The following is a 15,692-nucleotide window of genomic DNA, read 5'->3' as shown; positions in this document are numbered from 1 at the left end:
TCATTTCTTGTTGGACTGATCAATTTTCCCAATCAATAATTCTTTACAGTTTAATTTATTGTTGTTGTTATTAATACACTCCTAGATATTATAAAGCACTTTCTGAATTAAAATCGCCCATGCCTTACACACGCGATCAACATCATATTATTGCAAAGGAACCTAGAATGACTGGCCCACACGCATTAACAGGGTGCTGAATTGAAAACGAATAGCGAAAACGAAACGCCCTATAGCCTGGAGATGGCAGGATCCAATCCAGGCTGTGTCACAGCCGACCGTGACCGGGGGTTCCCAGGGAGCGGCGCAGAATTGGCCGAGCGCCGCCCGGGTGGGGAGGGCTTAGGCGGGCAGGGGACAGGGCGTCTGCGGGTCTGCAGTGGAGACATTCCGATCTGTCTTGTCCTCTGGCACTATTGGTGTGGTAGATCCACAGTGCAAAAAATGACGGCTTGGCAGGAGCATGTTTCGGAGGACTCATGTGTCGGCTGCTGTTTCCTGAGTCGCCGAGGGGTTGCAGCGGTGAACCGGGATTAATAATAACACAACTGGCGATTCCAAATTGGGGGAAAAAATCGGGTAAAATGCTGTATCTGTGCACAGTGTCCTGTGTTATATCTGTGCGCAGGGTCTTGTGGTGTGTTTTATTAACCCTAAACTTTTGGGCATGTTTTGTTATTTTAATAAATATTCTACAGTTCAATAAATATACTGTAAGAAGTTCTTTATTTCTAATGTATCAGTAAATACCTGTTATTTTAGTAATGATTTGTATAGTGGATTTTTTCTACTTATTATTATAATACGTTTTTTTGTTTCTTCTTCTTATTGCTGCTGCTGCTGCTAATAATAATAATAATAATAATAATAGTGGCAGTATTCTAGTACTGTAGTATTGTTATATATGTATTACTATTAATTTATGAAACAATAAATTAAATACAAAAGATATTTCCTGAGAAAAAAAAAAAAAAAAAAAAAAAAAAAAATCCAATCCAATATATAGAATAATAGATGAGCTTCAGTGAGTTACAGGAAAATCATTTCATCGAGGGATTCTGTGATGTCATAGATTACAGTTCGGCCCATTGGCATTCATCCAGTTCCTGGCTGGATCCCAGTGATTCAGCATCAGCAACATGACTAGGAAACCCATTCCATCCCCTCCCCACTCTCTGTGTGAAGAAGTGTCTCCTTCAGCAACATGACTAGGTAACCCATTCCATCCCCTCCCCACTCTCTGTGTGAAGAAGAGTCTCCTTCAGCAACATGACTAGGTAACCCATTCCATCCCCTCCCCACTCTCTGTGTGAAGAAGTGTCTCCTTCAGCAACATGACTAGGTAACCCATTCCATCCCCTCCCCACTCTCTGTGTGAAGAAGAGTCTCCTTCAGCAACATGACTAGGTAACCCATTCCATCCCCTCCCCACTCTCTGTGTGAAGAAGAGACTCCTTCAGCAACATGACTAGGAAACCCATTCCATCCCCTCACCACTCTCTGTGTGAAGAAGAGTCTCCTTCAGCAACATGACTAGGTAACCCATTCCATCCCCTCCCCACTCTCTGTGTGAAGAACAGTCTCCTTCAGCAACATGACTAGGTAACCCATTCCATCCCCTCACCACTCTCTGTGTGAAGAAGTGTCTCCTTCAGCAACATGACTAGGTAACCCATTCCATCCCCTCACCACTCTCTGTGTGAAGAAGTGTCTCCTTCAGCAACATGACTAGGTAACCCATTCCATCCCCTCACCACTCTCTGTGTGAAGAAGAGTCTCCTTCAGCAACATGACTAGGTAACCCATTCCATCCCCTCACCACTCTCTGTGTGAAGAAGTGTCTCCTTCAGCAACACGACTAGGTAACCCATTCCATCCCCTCCCCACTCTCTGTGTGAAGAAGAGTCTCCTTCAGCAACATGACTAGGAAACCCATTCCATCCCCTCCCCACTCTCTGTGTGAAGAAGAGTCTCCTTCCCTCTGTCCTGAGTCTATCTCCACTTCATTTCCAACTGTGTGTCCTCTGGTTGAGGTTTCTGTGCTGTGTTTATAACTGGGGTTAACTTTGTCAACCAAGATTTTAAAGACTCTAATCCCCCTAATTATACTTTGTTCTTGGCTAAACTATATCCGCTTAAGGCCCTTTGCCTACCAAAGCTAAATAAAAAAAACAAAAATACAAAAAAAAAAACGAACTGCAACTTCATACAAAGGAGGAAACATCAAATAAAAAACTACACTTCCCAGAATTCCACTAATGCTTTATGCGGACTGTGCCATTTCCATAGATGTGAGGGGGTGATCTGGCATCTTCCAGCCTAGAAGGAATGGCATCTACCCCCCCCAGCCCCAGTTTTTCTTTTGGTAGTCCCGTGGCAGTAGGTAACTAACACATGTATGTCTTTGAAGTGTCTATTTGCACGGTCTGTGGCTCCAGGGAGCACTCTTTCTCTTTCTCGGTTTCGTTCTCCCACAGATTGATGAGGGGAGGGTAGAGTTCGCTCAGAGGGATGGAGGTGGTGTGCTGAATGTATTTTTTCAGGGAGTGGTGGCAAGCCTTCTGCTTCATGTGCCGGCCCATGTAAAACACCAGCAGGGCCATGAAGAAGAGGGCGAACATAGACCCCATTACGGCCGCTAGAGCCAGATTGCCGGGCTGGTCCACCATCTCCATGGCGGAGGTGGCCTTGGTGGTCACATTGACGCAGGAGCTCTGGCTCTGGTGACCCCCAGCGGCGGCCGACAAGGTCAAGCAGACCTTGTATTCCGTTGAAGGCTGGAGATGGGTAAGGTTGTACTCTGGGATGTCAACTGGGACTTTAGCCGTGTAGCTGATCTGAGCGTTGTGGATCGTCACGGTCGCCGAAGCCCATTTAGGCTGGCCGGTTTCGTGGGCAGGGCTGGGACCTCCCGGGTACAGCTTCCACTCCACCACCATGGAACGGGCGTGGACCTGCTTGGCCAGGATCGCCAGGGCGTCCGTGGAATTGGAGGCTTCGGAAGCAGGAAGGGAGAGGCCACCCCCCTCCACGTGCAAGGTGATGCTCCTGGTGTCCTCGCCTTCTGAATTCCACGCCACGCACGTGTAGAGCCCGGAATCATTGGCGCCTGCTTGCCGGATCTCCAGAGTCCCTTGTCCATGTAGCCGGTGCTTCCCTGAAGTGGTATCCACCGTGACCTTAACCCCAGCGGGGGTGATCCAATAAAACTGGGGAGCCGGGTCGGCCGTCGCCCAGCAATCCAGGGACAAGGAAGCCCCCCTGGTTGTGTTGACATGGTCTGGAAACCCGTGAGGGGAGATCAGGGGCAGGCAGGAGTTGAAGGTCGAGCCCCAGCTGTAGATGACCTCTTGGAGCTGGTGGCCGCTCAGCTGGGGCGGGGAGGCACAGAGGGTGATCTGGCTCTCCAGCAGGCGGACGTTCGCTGGGCTGCCAAAGGCCGAGGCCCAGTTCAAGAGGCACTCGCAGCGGATAGGGTTGCTGTGGAGGCTGATCTCGTCGAGGCTGGGGAAGGAGGCGAGGACCTCATGGTGCAGCAAGCCCAGGTCGTTGTTGCTGATCATCAGGGTGCGGAGGCCGGACATTCTCCGGAAAGCCCCACGGGCGATGAAGGAGAGCCGGGGGTTGTTCTTCACCTCCAGTTTGCCCATTTCTGGCAGGTTGTCGAACGCCTTCTCCTCGATGGCGATCAGCTCTTCCATGTTGTTCAGGCTGATCTCTTCCAAGTGCGGGAAATCCTGAAAGTCGCCCGTCTGGACCTTCACGATGGGGTTCTTGTTCAGGTCCAGGAACTTCAGAGACGGGAGGGTCTTCAAGCCCGCCCTGGGCACGGCCGCCAGCTTGTTATCGAAGAACGACAGGCTTTCCAAGTTCTCCAAACCTTTGAAGGCATCTGCAGGGACTTCCTTAAGCTCCATCCCAGCCAGGACCAGGCTGTGGAGCTTGGAGAGAGGCTGGAAGTTCATGTCCTTCAAGCCTAGGATGGGGTTTTCTCCGATCATAAGGATCTCCAGGTTGGGCAAAGTCTCAAACCAGTGGCTGTCGATGGTCCGGAGCCTGTTGGAATTCAGATGGAGCCTCAGGAGGTTGCCCAAGCCAGAGAACGCCTTGGGGCCGATGCTGGAGATGTGGTTGTGGTTGATGTAGAGCTCCTCCAAGCTGGCCAGGTCCCTCAAGGAGTAATCAGGGAGGTCCTGCACTTGGTTCTCCTCCAGGTACAAGGTGATGAGATGAGACAAGTTAGCCAAGCCGACATCCAGGATCCCAGCGAAGTGGTTCTGGGACAAGTCCAGTTCGGTCAAGTTGGCCAGGTTCTGAAGCTCGAAGGTCACCTGGGAGATGTTGTTACTCTGCAGGAGGAGGACCTGAGTGTCCATCGAGATGTTCCAAGGGACGCTGTTCAGCTGGAGCTCGTTGCAGTCCACCGTCTTGGCTTGGTGATACACCGACTGCGGGGTGTACCAGGGACGGGTGTCGCAGACGCATTGCGGGGGGCAGTAGGAAGGGGAGGTGCTCAGGACCAGACAGGCCGCCAGGAGCTGGGATGCCAAGGTGGGCCACCTATGAACGGTTCTCCTCCCCATTTCTTCAAAGGTACAGAGAAGACTCCGAAATTACAGCTATTGGAAAGCGTCCAGTCAGCTACAATGGTAGCAATCTGCAAAGACAAAAAATACATATATATTTATATATATATATATATATATATATATATATATATATATATATATAATATATATATATATATATATATATATATATATATATATATATAAATATATATATATATACACACACACACACACACACACACACACACACACACACACATATATATATATATATATATATATATATATATATATATATATATATATATATATATTATTAAAAAAAAAAAAAAAACCCCCTCTCCTCATTAAAGGATTCATTACAGCAATAACACAGATTTCTTTAAATTACAGCTTGTAAGCTATGTGTGTTTCTATGTCATAGTTAACCTCATAAGCAGCATGCACTCTTCATTAATAACTCTTGTAATAGTCTCTCAAGTTCTGCTCATGCCTTCATACTGCGCATTTTATTTGACTGTAGAGAGTGTTTACACATGATGGCATTATAATTCTGTCCCACTAGAGGTCACTGTAGGCCTATAACGCGATCAAATTGTAACATGTTGCCTCTCCTTTATTCAACCATTCAGCCCAGCGCTTTCTTTCTCTAACCACTGAGCTCCTCAAACCCACTGCCTTCCACACTGCAGCCCAGCACTTTCTTTATCTAACCACTGAGCTCCTCAAACCCACTGCCTTCCACACTGCAGCCCAGCGCTTTCTTTATCTAACCACTGAGCTCCTCAAACCCACCGCCTTCCACACTGCAGCCCAGCGCTTTCGTTCTCTAACCACTGAGCTCCTCAAACCCACTGCCTTCCACACTGCAGCCCAGCGCTTTCTTTCTCTAACCACTGAGCTCCTCAAACCCACTGCCTTCCACACTGCAGCCCAGCGCTTTCTTTATCTAACCACTGAGCTCCTCAAACCCACTGCCTTCCACACTGCAGCCCAGCGCTTTCTTTCTCTAACCACTGAGCTCCTCAAACCCACTGCCTTCCACACTGCAGCCCAGCGCTTTCTTTATCTAACCACTGAGCTCCTCAAACCCACTGCCTTCCACACTGCAGCCCAGCGCTTTCTTTATCTAACCACTGAGCTCCTCAAACCCACTGCCTTCCACACTGCAGCCCAGCGCTTTCTTTCTCTAACCACTGAGCTCCTCAAACCACTGCCTTCCACACTGCAGCCCAGCGCTTTCTTTATCTAACCACTGAGCTCCTCAAACCCACTGCCTTCCACACTGCAGCCCAGCGCTTTCTTTCTCTAACCACTGAGCTCCTCAAACCCACTGCCTTCCACACTGCAGCCCAGCGCTTTCTTTATCTAACCACTGAGCTCCTCAAACCCACTGCCTTCCACACTGCAGCCCAGCGCTTTCTTTCTCTAACCACTGAGCTCCTCAAACCCACTGCCTTCCACACTGCAGCCCAGCGCTTTCTTTATCTAACCACTGAGCTCCTCAAACCACTGCCTTCCACACTGCAGCCCAGCGCTTTCTTTCTCTAACCACTGAGCTCCTCAAACCCATTGCCTTCCACACTGCAGCCCAGCGCTTTCTTTCTCTAACCACTGAGCTCCTCAAACCCACTGCCTCCGCTTTCTTTCCTTCTCCAACAACTGAGCTACTGCAGCCCAACACTTTCGACAGTAGAACCTAAACAAGATACTAAAAACCAGGTTCCACATTCACTTCTGTCCCCTTCATGCCTGATTGGGCAGTACGCCTGTCCTTCACGGAATGCGGCCAATGGTTAGCGATCCAGACGCAGAGTCAGCACAGCCTCTTCCGTCTTCCGAGAACCAAGAGAGACTAAATGAGGTTTCAAGTCTCTGGTTCTGCTAAGAGATCTCAGTGTGCGTGGAAATACTGCACAGGAGGGTATAATGTTCAGTGCAGGACCGCTGGCTCATTTCAGTGCAGTCTGACTGCCTCTCTCACTCAGTGTCACTGCAGTCTAGTGGCTTCTCTCCTTCCCCCAGACACATTCAGGGCCATGAAGCGACACTACAAGAAGCATCAATTAAATAATGCAATGCAATAATGGTTCTGTAGTGAGGGGCATTGGTAGCACAGGGATGAGGCTGCACATGGTAGAATGGTAGTCCTAACTACATTGATAAATAATGTATATATAGTGCCTTTCATAGGGGACCACCCTCACAAAGCGCTTTACAAGATACGAGACTAGGGTGTGTGAACTATGAATCAGCTGCAGAGTCACTCACAACAACGTCTCACCCCAAAGACGCAGCACAAGGAGGTTCAGTGACTCGCTCAGGGTCACCCACAGCGAGTCAGGGGCTGAGCTGGGATTTGAACCTCCTGGTTACAAGCCTGTTTCTTTAACCACTGGACCACACAGCCTCCTAACTACACCCTTTCCCGAGCTTGATGCTTAAACAAAGTATGGCATTAATTTGTTTTTTTCTAAGTATATGGAAGAAGCTTGACACCTTGTATCACCGCGGCAGAAGGGCTGTAAAAATAAATTGCCACAATAAATACAAAACGCATCCGGAGTGTGTGATAAAAATGCCAGCACTCTCCACAGCTTTATATCAATCTTTCAGACGAGAGAAAAAAAACAGCCAGGGCTTTCAAAGCTTTTCAATACAGTCCAAGACAGATCGCTATAAACACTGTGAATTACACAGCAGGGGGAGGGGGGATTTTGTTTTCCCCCAGTAGCTGAAGCCAGTTTAGATTGCACTGTGTATCATAGGAGCGAGAATCGAGATTTGAAAACTCCCTTCCTTATTTTATTGGAGCATAAGGAGGCTTGGTGGATCGAGCAGTTAGAGAAAGGGGCTTGATACCAGGAGGTTCAAATCCTGACTCGGCCACTGTGTGTGTGTGTGCATGTGTGTGTGTGTGTGTGTGTGTGTGTGTGTGTGTGTGTGTGTGTGTGTGTGTGTGTGTGTGTGTGTGTGTGTGTGTGTGTGTGTGTGTGTGTGTGCGTGTGTGTGTGTGTGTGTGTGCGTGACCCTGGGCAAGTCACTTCACCTCCTTGTGCTCCGTCCTTCAGATGAGACAAAACGAGGTCCTATTGGAAGTGACTCTGCAGCAGCAGCAGTTGTTGATGATGCAGAGTTCACCCCCCTAGTCTCTGTCTCTTTAGATAAAAGCATCGGCTGAATAGGTTACTGATATACAGACACTTTGGCCTACATTTCATTGGTCTGTTTGTCTGTGACATTCTCTCTTTTCTGTCTGTATACAGATTTCAAATAGAAATTAGCGAGTGCGGTTACCGTGGCATCAAAAGCCTAGAAGCAACTTCACTGTTTTCAAACACACGTTCCCTTGACAAGTGTTGGGAAGCTGGCTCTTTTAAATTTAAATCTGGGGCTGGACAAAGCTGTTCTCTCTCTCTCTCTGCCCCAGTTTCACTGCTACTAAAAATATATATATGTATGTTTTTGAATGTGCCTGTGTCCTTCTCTCACTTTCTCCAGGTTTTATTAAAAGGTGCCCCCCCCCTTTTCCCTAGCCGATGTTTCGCCCATTCAGCGTGACAGTGTTTCCTACGCTTGCCTGATTGCATTAACAGGTGCTGGTCAAGACAGCTGCCTCTGGGGGCCTTCTGTACAGCAGGGAACAGGGCCACCTTGCCAGGCTGCCATGGTAACCGCCCGAGAAAGCAGGGAACCAATGGCAGGCTCTCAAAAACCTTTTTAGGCCGACCGCCTTGTTTCTTTCAAATATTGCTCATATCATTGTCAAAAACATAAAAAGGCTAGATATGTTAAGCCAAAACTTCTGTTTTATTAATGGAGGGCATGTTTACATCTTAGCTCAACCTAACTTTGGATCTTATTGTACCAATGTTTTTTTCTCAGATAACCAATGATGTTAAAGCTAGCTAAAGCCATGTTTCAAATGTAGTAAAAGCACAGCAATGTGTAATAAAGCATTGTAAAGCACAGAGAGGTATGGTAAAGCACAGGGAAGCATTGTAAAGCACAGAGAGGTCTGGTAAAGCATAGGGAAGCATTGTAAAGCACAGATAGGTCTGGTAAAGCACAGGGAAGCATTGTAAAGCAGAGAGAGGTATGGTAAAGCACAGGGAAGCATTGTAAAGCAGAGAGGTCTGGTAAAGCATAGGGAAGCATTGTAAAGCACAGAGAGGTCTGGTAAAGCACAGGGAAGCATTGTAAAGCAGAGAGAGGTATGGTAAAGCACAGGGAAGCATTGTAAAGCAGAGAGGTCTGGTAAAGCATAGGGAAGCATTGTAAAGCACAGATAGGTCTGGTAAAGCACAGGGAAGCATTGTAAAGCAGAGAGAGGTATGGTAAAGCACAGGGAAGCATTGTAAAGCAGAGAGGTCTGGTAAAGCATAGGGAAGCATTGTAAAGCACAGAGAGGTCTGGTAAAGCATAGGGAAGCATTGTAAAGCACAGAGAGGTCTGGTAAAGCATAGGGAAGCATTGTAAAGCACAGAGAGGTGTGGTAAAGCATAGGGAAGCATTGTAAAGCACAGAGACGTCTGGTAAAGCATAGGGAAGCATTGTAAAGCACAGAGAGGTCTGGTAAAGCATAGGGAAGCATTGTAAAGCACAGAGAGGTGTGGTAAAGCATAGGGAAGCATTGTAAAGCACAGAAAGGTGTGGTAAAGCATAGGGAAGCATTGTAAAGCACATAGGTCTGGTAAAGCATAGGGAAGCATTGTAAAGCATATATATATATATGAGAGAGAGAGAATTTATTATTCATGTCTCAATCCTAAAATTGTACGCGATGCAAAACTTTTAGCCAGAACTGTAGCTGTGCTTAGTGAAACCAGCCACTGCTGTCAGGTAAGATTGCATTACAGTGAAGCTGAAACTGTGTTTGGTAAGAAGACTTGACTTGTGCAACAAAGCTAGACCATTGATCAGCTCCCTAAATGCATTTCCCAACCAGGTTTAAAATTTCACTCCCTTTTATAAAATGAATGCGCTCTGACCCTGTTACGAGCATGGTTAAGAAAAACGCATGCCTGTCGCATAGCATTCAAAATTCAAAATTCAGAGTAAGCTAGCATTACAACATAGTGCAAGAGAAAAAGTATAGCGGAAAATAACAAAGTCACCTGTTCCTCAAACAAGGATAAGGGCACTGAATGGGTTAATGTGCCATTTCCTTTTACAGTGCCTGCAAATTCAGGAGCTGCTCGTCATTTCCTGCCATAGACAGAAGTAATGTAGGCTAGATCGGTGTCTTTACATTAGTAAGCACCAGCGCCATCTAGTGCACAGCTACTGTATTGCCAGCAAAACAGAAAGAAAGCACTCCTTTAAAGAAGGGAGGGGAGACTTTTGGAGAAAGAGAAAGGGAGGCTTTTATACTCTCTGGACAACCTCCCTCTGCTCTGTGCCTCTTACTTTATAAAAGTACATTACAAATTAGATTTCACTTTTTTCCTTTTATCTTGAAGCTCAGTTAGAACAGCATAATTTAGCACTCAGACTGCGCGGTTGCATCCCTCAGGGGAACAGAAACACCTTCCACTTGTACTGAGGGAACAAAGGAGTTTTTCGCCTTGCTGAATAGTACGTAAAAACCCCCAAAAATGATTCACTTCAAATGAACTATTTTAAAAACGCATTGAATTAATCACATAGCCTGTTCAGAGATTATCTCTTTCATTTTCTCTGCTCCACCAGCACAGAGCAGAGGGAGGCTGTTCAGAGATTATAAGAGCCTATCTTTCTCTCCTCCACTAGCGCAGGGCAGAGAGAGGCTGTTCAGAGTATAAGAGCCTCCCTTTCTCTTTCACTTTCTCTGCTCCACCAGCACAGAGCAGAGGGAGGCTGTTCAGAGATTATAAGACCCTGTCTTTCTCTTTCTCTGCTCCAGCAGCACAAAACAGAGGGAGGCTGTTCAGAGAGTGTAAGAGCCTCCCTTTCTCTTTCTCTCTCTCTGATCCACCAACACAAAGCAGAGGGAGACTGTTCAGAGAGTATAAGAGCCTCCCTTTCTCTTTTTTTTTCCTAAAACTTCAAATACACAGTGACCAGGAGAGGCAGGAAAATGATACCTTAACTTTTTAACATCTTAACATTTCAACCTAGTTAGTCAAAAATCAGCAGAAATCAGCTCAATTGTAGCAGCATGTTATAGATACATATAAAAGCACATAAAAAAATTCACAGCAGCTTTATTAATAATTAAGACAGCCTGATTTCTTTTTAATTTTTTTTTTTTTTTTCACAAAGATAAATGCCAACAGGCCCTCGCACTAGATTGACTTCGAAGGGCTCACTGTCATCTCTCATAATCTTTTCACATCAATTAAAACTTAAACACTGTTGAGTAAACACTGCATATTGAGGTTCTAAAGAGCTCCTTGTTTCCATGACGACAGACTGACAGCCAAATCTGCATGTCTCCTGAACCCTCCCTCAGTTTCCGTGCTAATTTTTGACTGGCGTTGGCAGTTCTTTCCCAGCAGGTCTTGAGGCTGAGAGTGCTTTATTTGTTTACAAACCCGGAAGGACGGCCGACATCGCTTTGCTTCCGACAATACAAACAATTCTTCGCCAGCTGAATTTGTTTGAATGAACTGCCTCCAAAGGTTTGCTTGTACTGTATGTTGACTACATTTTATTATGAAATAGTTCAAGTATAAAAGAATGGTTTTGAACACCAATTTATAATGTTCAATTATTTTTTCCCCCTCACTGCAGCAATTCCCCTGCACAGCTGCTCAGGAGAACTGAAGGTTCAGCGGGTGTCCTCCGATCCCACGACCCAGCCAGCTTCCTCTTCTGCACCCAGGAACTCGACAAAACACGCTCGCGCTATGTCGCTCACATAGCCTCCACATCTATAAGGAAACGTTTACTTGTGCTGTATCTGTACGCAGTGTCTTGTGTTGTATCTGTGTGCAGTGTCTTGTGCTGTATCTGTCTGCAGTGTCTTGTGTGCAGTGTCTTGTGCTGTATCTGTGTGCAGTGTCTTGTGTACAGTGTCTTGTGCTGTATCTGTCTGCAGTGTCTTGTGTGCAGTGTCTTGTGCTGTATCTGTCTGCAGTGTCTTGTGTGCAGTGTCTTGTGCTGTATCTGTGTGCAGTGTCTTGTGCTGTATCTGTGTGCAGTGTCTTGTGCTGTATCTGTGTGCAGTGTCCTGTGCTGTATCTGTGTGCAGTGTCTTGTGCTGTATCTGTGTGCAGTGTCCTGTGCTGTATCTGTGTGCAGTGACTTGTGCTGTATGTGCAGTGTGTGCATCTGTGTGCAGTGACTTGTGCTGTATCGGTGTGCAGTGTCCTGTGCTGTATCTGTGCGCAGTGTCCTGTGCTGTATCTGTGCGCAGTGTCCTGTGCTGTATCTGTGTGCTGTATCTGTGTGCAGTGTCTTGTGCTGTATCTGTGTGCAGTGTCTTGTGCTGTATCTGTGTGCAGTGTCCTGTGCTGTATCTGTGTGCAGTGACTTGTGCTGTATCTGTGTGCAGTGTCCTGTGCTGTATCTGTGTGCAGTGTCTTGTGCTGTATCTGTGTGCAGTGACTTGTGCTGTATCTGTGTGCAGTGTCTTGTGCTGTATCTGTGTGCAGTGTCCTGTGCTGTATCTGTGTGCAGTGACTTGTGCTGTATCTGTGCGCAGTGTCCTGTGCTGTATCTGTGCGCAGTGTCCTGTGCTGTATCTGTGCGCAGTGTCCTGTGCTGTATCTGTCTGCCTAAAGACGTGTCACAAGACACGGTGATGTCTGGGTAATTTAGCACAATGGTCTCTCAATATTGCAAAACAGTTTCCTGCTGTCATCCTGCGAGGTTCGGGTGATTCTGTTCAGCATTATTTGGCAGTGTCTGTGTGCAGCACGTGTCATCCTACAGTTTAAAGAGTGCCGCTGAGCAGCTGGGTAGCAAAATAAACAAAACCAAATTAACATGCCCGTATTTCTGACTGAAGAAATAAAAAAACGATTTTCTGTAGGAGCAATCCTGGAGGGACTGGTGAATCAAACTTGTTAGCGTGTGATTTTAAAAGAGATTGTTTATTGGATGTAACGATGCAGGCAACATTTCAAAGCGTCTTAGAACATGTAACCGTATGCGGGTTTATTACACGCTCACATTTGCATATATATGTGCACATTATCCTTTGAGAGATATACTGCAAACAGCAGGCTAGTGCAGGTGGAAGCAAAATTTAAACTTTGCGCAGAATCTAATAGCGTGTCTATTGCTAGTTAGGTTGTAGTAAAATAGTAAAATCTATCTATCTATCTATCTATCTATCTATCTATCTATCTATCTACTATACATATATATAGATAGATAGAGAGAGAGAGAGAGAGAGAGAGAGAGAGAGAGAGAGAGAACCATTAAAAAACAGCTAAGATAAACATATATTTCTCCCCAGTACTATGTAATATATGTGAACTGTATTTCCTGAGAGAGAGAGAGAGAGAGAGAGAGAGAGAGAGAGAGAGAGAGAGAGAGAGACGCCCTTACCTTGGTAACACGGTGTGCTTGGGAGTATTCTGATGAACCGCTTTATGGCTGTACCTATATGTTTAAATAAGTCTTTTTTTCATCCGGCATGCTTCTTTCTTTCTTCTGTGTAGTTTTCTATCTCTCCATCTCTTTTTTTTCTCTGCTGCACGGATCTCTCCTCTTCGCCTCTTCTGTAACTTACCTTATAATTATATTCAACTCGGCCCCCTTCGGATCCGCCCACCTAGCGCTGACCGACAACTCTGAAGCCCAATCGCTAAACAAGTCCCGCCCCCTTTTCCCCGTGCCCATCCAATCATACCAAAAAGGCGGGTTCTCCCCCCGGTACCGCTATGATGTCATAGGTCTCGGTTGGGTTTAGTGATGCACAGAACATGCAATAAAGGGAGCTGATTTCATACCGTATCGCGGGAGTCCGGTCATGTACTTTGCGTTTGACTCATCCGTCATTGATTTTTTGTCTTGTGTTTGGCAAAGTGCCTTTTTTGTAAACACTGTTACATAAAATAATGCATGAGGTAATGCAGAACTGACTGGCATCATTAACAATAAAATAAACTAATAACACACACATACAAACATTATTATTATTATTATTATTATTATTATTATTATTATTATTATTATTAATCAACGCATAATGTAATGACAAACAGACAATATTTCTAGACACTGAGAAAGACTTTTAGTGGAAACGTTGTGTGACAGAGAGCGACAGAGAAAGGGAGGCTCTTACACTCTCTGCACAGCCTCCCTCTGCTCTGTGCTGGTGGATCAGAGAGAGACAAAGGGAGATTCTTATACTCTCTGAACAGCCTCCCGAAAAACGGGGTGAAAAATTAACAGAAGGGGTTTATCGGTGGAAAATCAATAAAGTAGAATAGTTCGAATTCAGATTTATATGTCAAACATGCTCCTTAATGTCAAATATATTAAACACGACTTTCAAGAATATTTGTTGTTATTGTGTGTTTGTTTATCCGTAAGGACCAATCCTCATTAATACAACTACAACTACAACAACAAAATAAGAGGCAGTTGCTAGGCAACCAATTGCAAGCATGTTCCCATGACGTTTAATGAACTCTTAAGAGCTGAAGCCACGTGCTTTAATGGACTTGCCTTCCACTTACTGCATTTCTAAGTGCAACACTCAAGAATCAAAACGTGAGTGTTAGCACTCACTTAAGTGGGCTCACTCAATTTGAAAAGCACTTGATCGAAAATAGTGTCTGACACTCCAAGAGAAACCCCTCTAAGAGAAAGGGAGGATCATTTCTTTTCTTTCTTTTTCAAATAGTTTCACAATATGTTTTTTTTAGATATAGATAGACAGATGACGTGTGATGGTTTTTAGTGTATCATTCAACTGCATAAACTAGAAATTACCACTAGATGGCGCAGTTTGTCAAAATTACAACTTTCTGTACTTGCACTTCTACGTCAAAGCCACAGGATTGAGGTACAACTTTAGAATGAAATACTGCAAGAATGGTCAGCCCTTTTATTTGATCTGTTTTAAGAAAGGTCAAAGCATAGGGAAGCATTGCAAAGCATAGAGGTACAGTAAAGCATAGGGAAGCATTGTAAAGCACAGAGAGGTCTGGTAAAGCATAGGGAAGCATTGTAAAGCACAGAGAGGTCTGGTAAAGCATAGGGAAGCATTGTAAAGCACAGAGAGGTCTGGTAAAGCATAGGGAAGCATTTTAAAGCACAGAGAGGTCTGGTAAAGCATAGGGAAGCATTGTAAAGCATAGAGAGGTCTGGTAAAGCATAGGGAAGCATTGTAAAGCACAGAGAGGTCTGGTAAAGCATAGGGAAGCATTGTAAAGTACAGGGAGGTCTGGTAAAGCATAGTGAAGCATTGTAAAGCACAGAGAGGTGTGGTAAAGCATAGGGGAGCATTGTAAAGCACAGAGAGGTCTGGTAAAGCATAGGGAAGCATTGTAAAGCACAGAGAGGTCTGGTAAAGCATAGGGAAGCATTGTAAAGCACAGAGAGGTCTGGTAAAGCATAGGGAAGCATTGTAAAGCACAGAGAGGTCTGGTAAAGCATAGGGAAGCATTGTAAAGCACAGAGAGGTCTGGTAAAGCATAGGGAAGCATTGTAAAGCACAGAGAGGTGTGGTAAAGCATAGGGAAGCATTGTAAAGCACAGAGAGGTCTGGTAAAGCATAGGGAAGCATTGTAAAGTACAGAGAGGTCTGGTGCATAGGGAAGCATTGTAAAGCACAGAGAGGTGTGGTAAAGCATAGGGAAGCATTGTAAAGCACAGAGAGGTGTGGTAAAGCATAGGGGAGCATTGTAAAGCACAGAGAGGTGTGGTAAAGCATAGGGAAGCATTGTAAAGCACAGAGAGGTGTGGTAAAGCATAGGGAAGCATTGTAAAGCACAGAGAGGTCTGGTAAAGCATAGGGAAGCATTGTAAAGCACAGAGAGGTCTGGTAAAGCATAGGGAAGCATTATAAAGCACAGAGAGGTGTGGTAAAGCATAGGGAAGCATTGTAAAGCACAGAGAGGTGTGGTAAAGCATAGGGAAGCATTGTAAAGCACAGAGAGGTCTGGTAAAGCATAGGGGAGCAGGCTATAAGTTTTGGAAACACCAAGAATTTTAGGATTGACGGATAATTAAAATAAATAA

The 15,692-nt window shown here is 45.5% G+C and overlaps 1 protein-coding gene across 1 annotated transcript; it reads right to left on the bottom strand.

The window, feature by feature from the left end:
* Positions 1-2,021: 2,021 nt before the first annotated feature.
* On the bottom strand, positions 2,022-13,317 carry LOC121328766 (leucine-rich repeat neuronal protein 1-like). The gene is made up of 2 exons (XM_041273811.1): positions 13,050-13,317; positions 2,022-4,657 (listed from the first exon to the last, which is right to left on the bottom strand). The coding sequence occupies exon 2, from the start codon at positions 4,581-4,583 to the stop codon at positions 2,388-2,390; it is 2,196 nt and encodes a 731-aa protein (XP_041129745.1). The 5' UTR covers positions 4,584-4,657; positions 13,050-13,317; the 3' UTR covers positions 2,022-2,387.
* Positions 13,318-15,692: the final 2,375 nt, after the last annotated feature.

The sequence above is a fragment of the Polyodon spathula genome, chromosome 16 (genome assembly GCF_017654505.1).
Source record: "Polyodon spathula isolate WHYD16114869_AA chromosome 16, ASM1765450v1, whole genome shotgun sequence".
Classification (NCBI taxonomy): Eukaryota; Metazoa; Chordata; class Actinopteri; order Acipenseriformes; family Polyodontidae; genus Polyodon; species Polyodon spathula.
Note: the sequence above shows the minus strand (reverse complement) of the source record. Positions and strands in the feature narration are given on the sequence as shown.

Bases quoted from the DNA above. Each gene is read 5' to 3' on its own strand.
- LOC121328766 (XM_041273811.1), bottom strand. From the start codon at position 4,583: ATGGGGAGGAGAACCGTTCATAGGTGGCCCACCTTGGCATCCCAGCTC.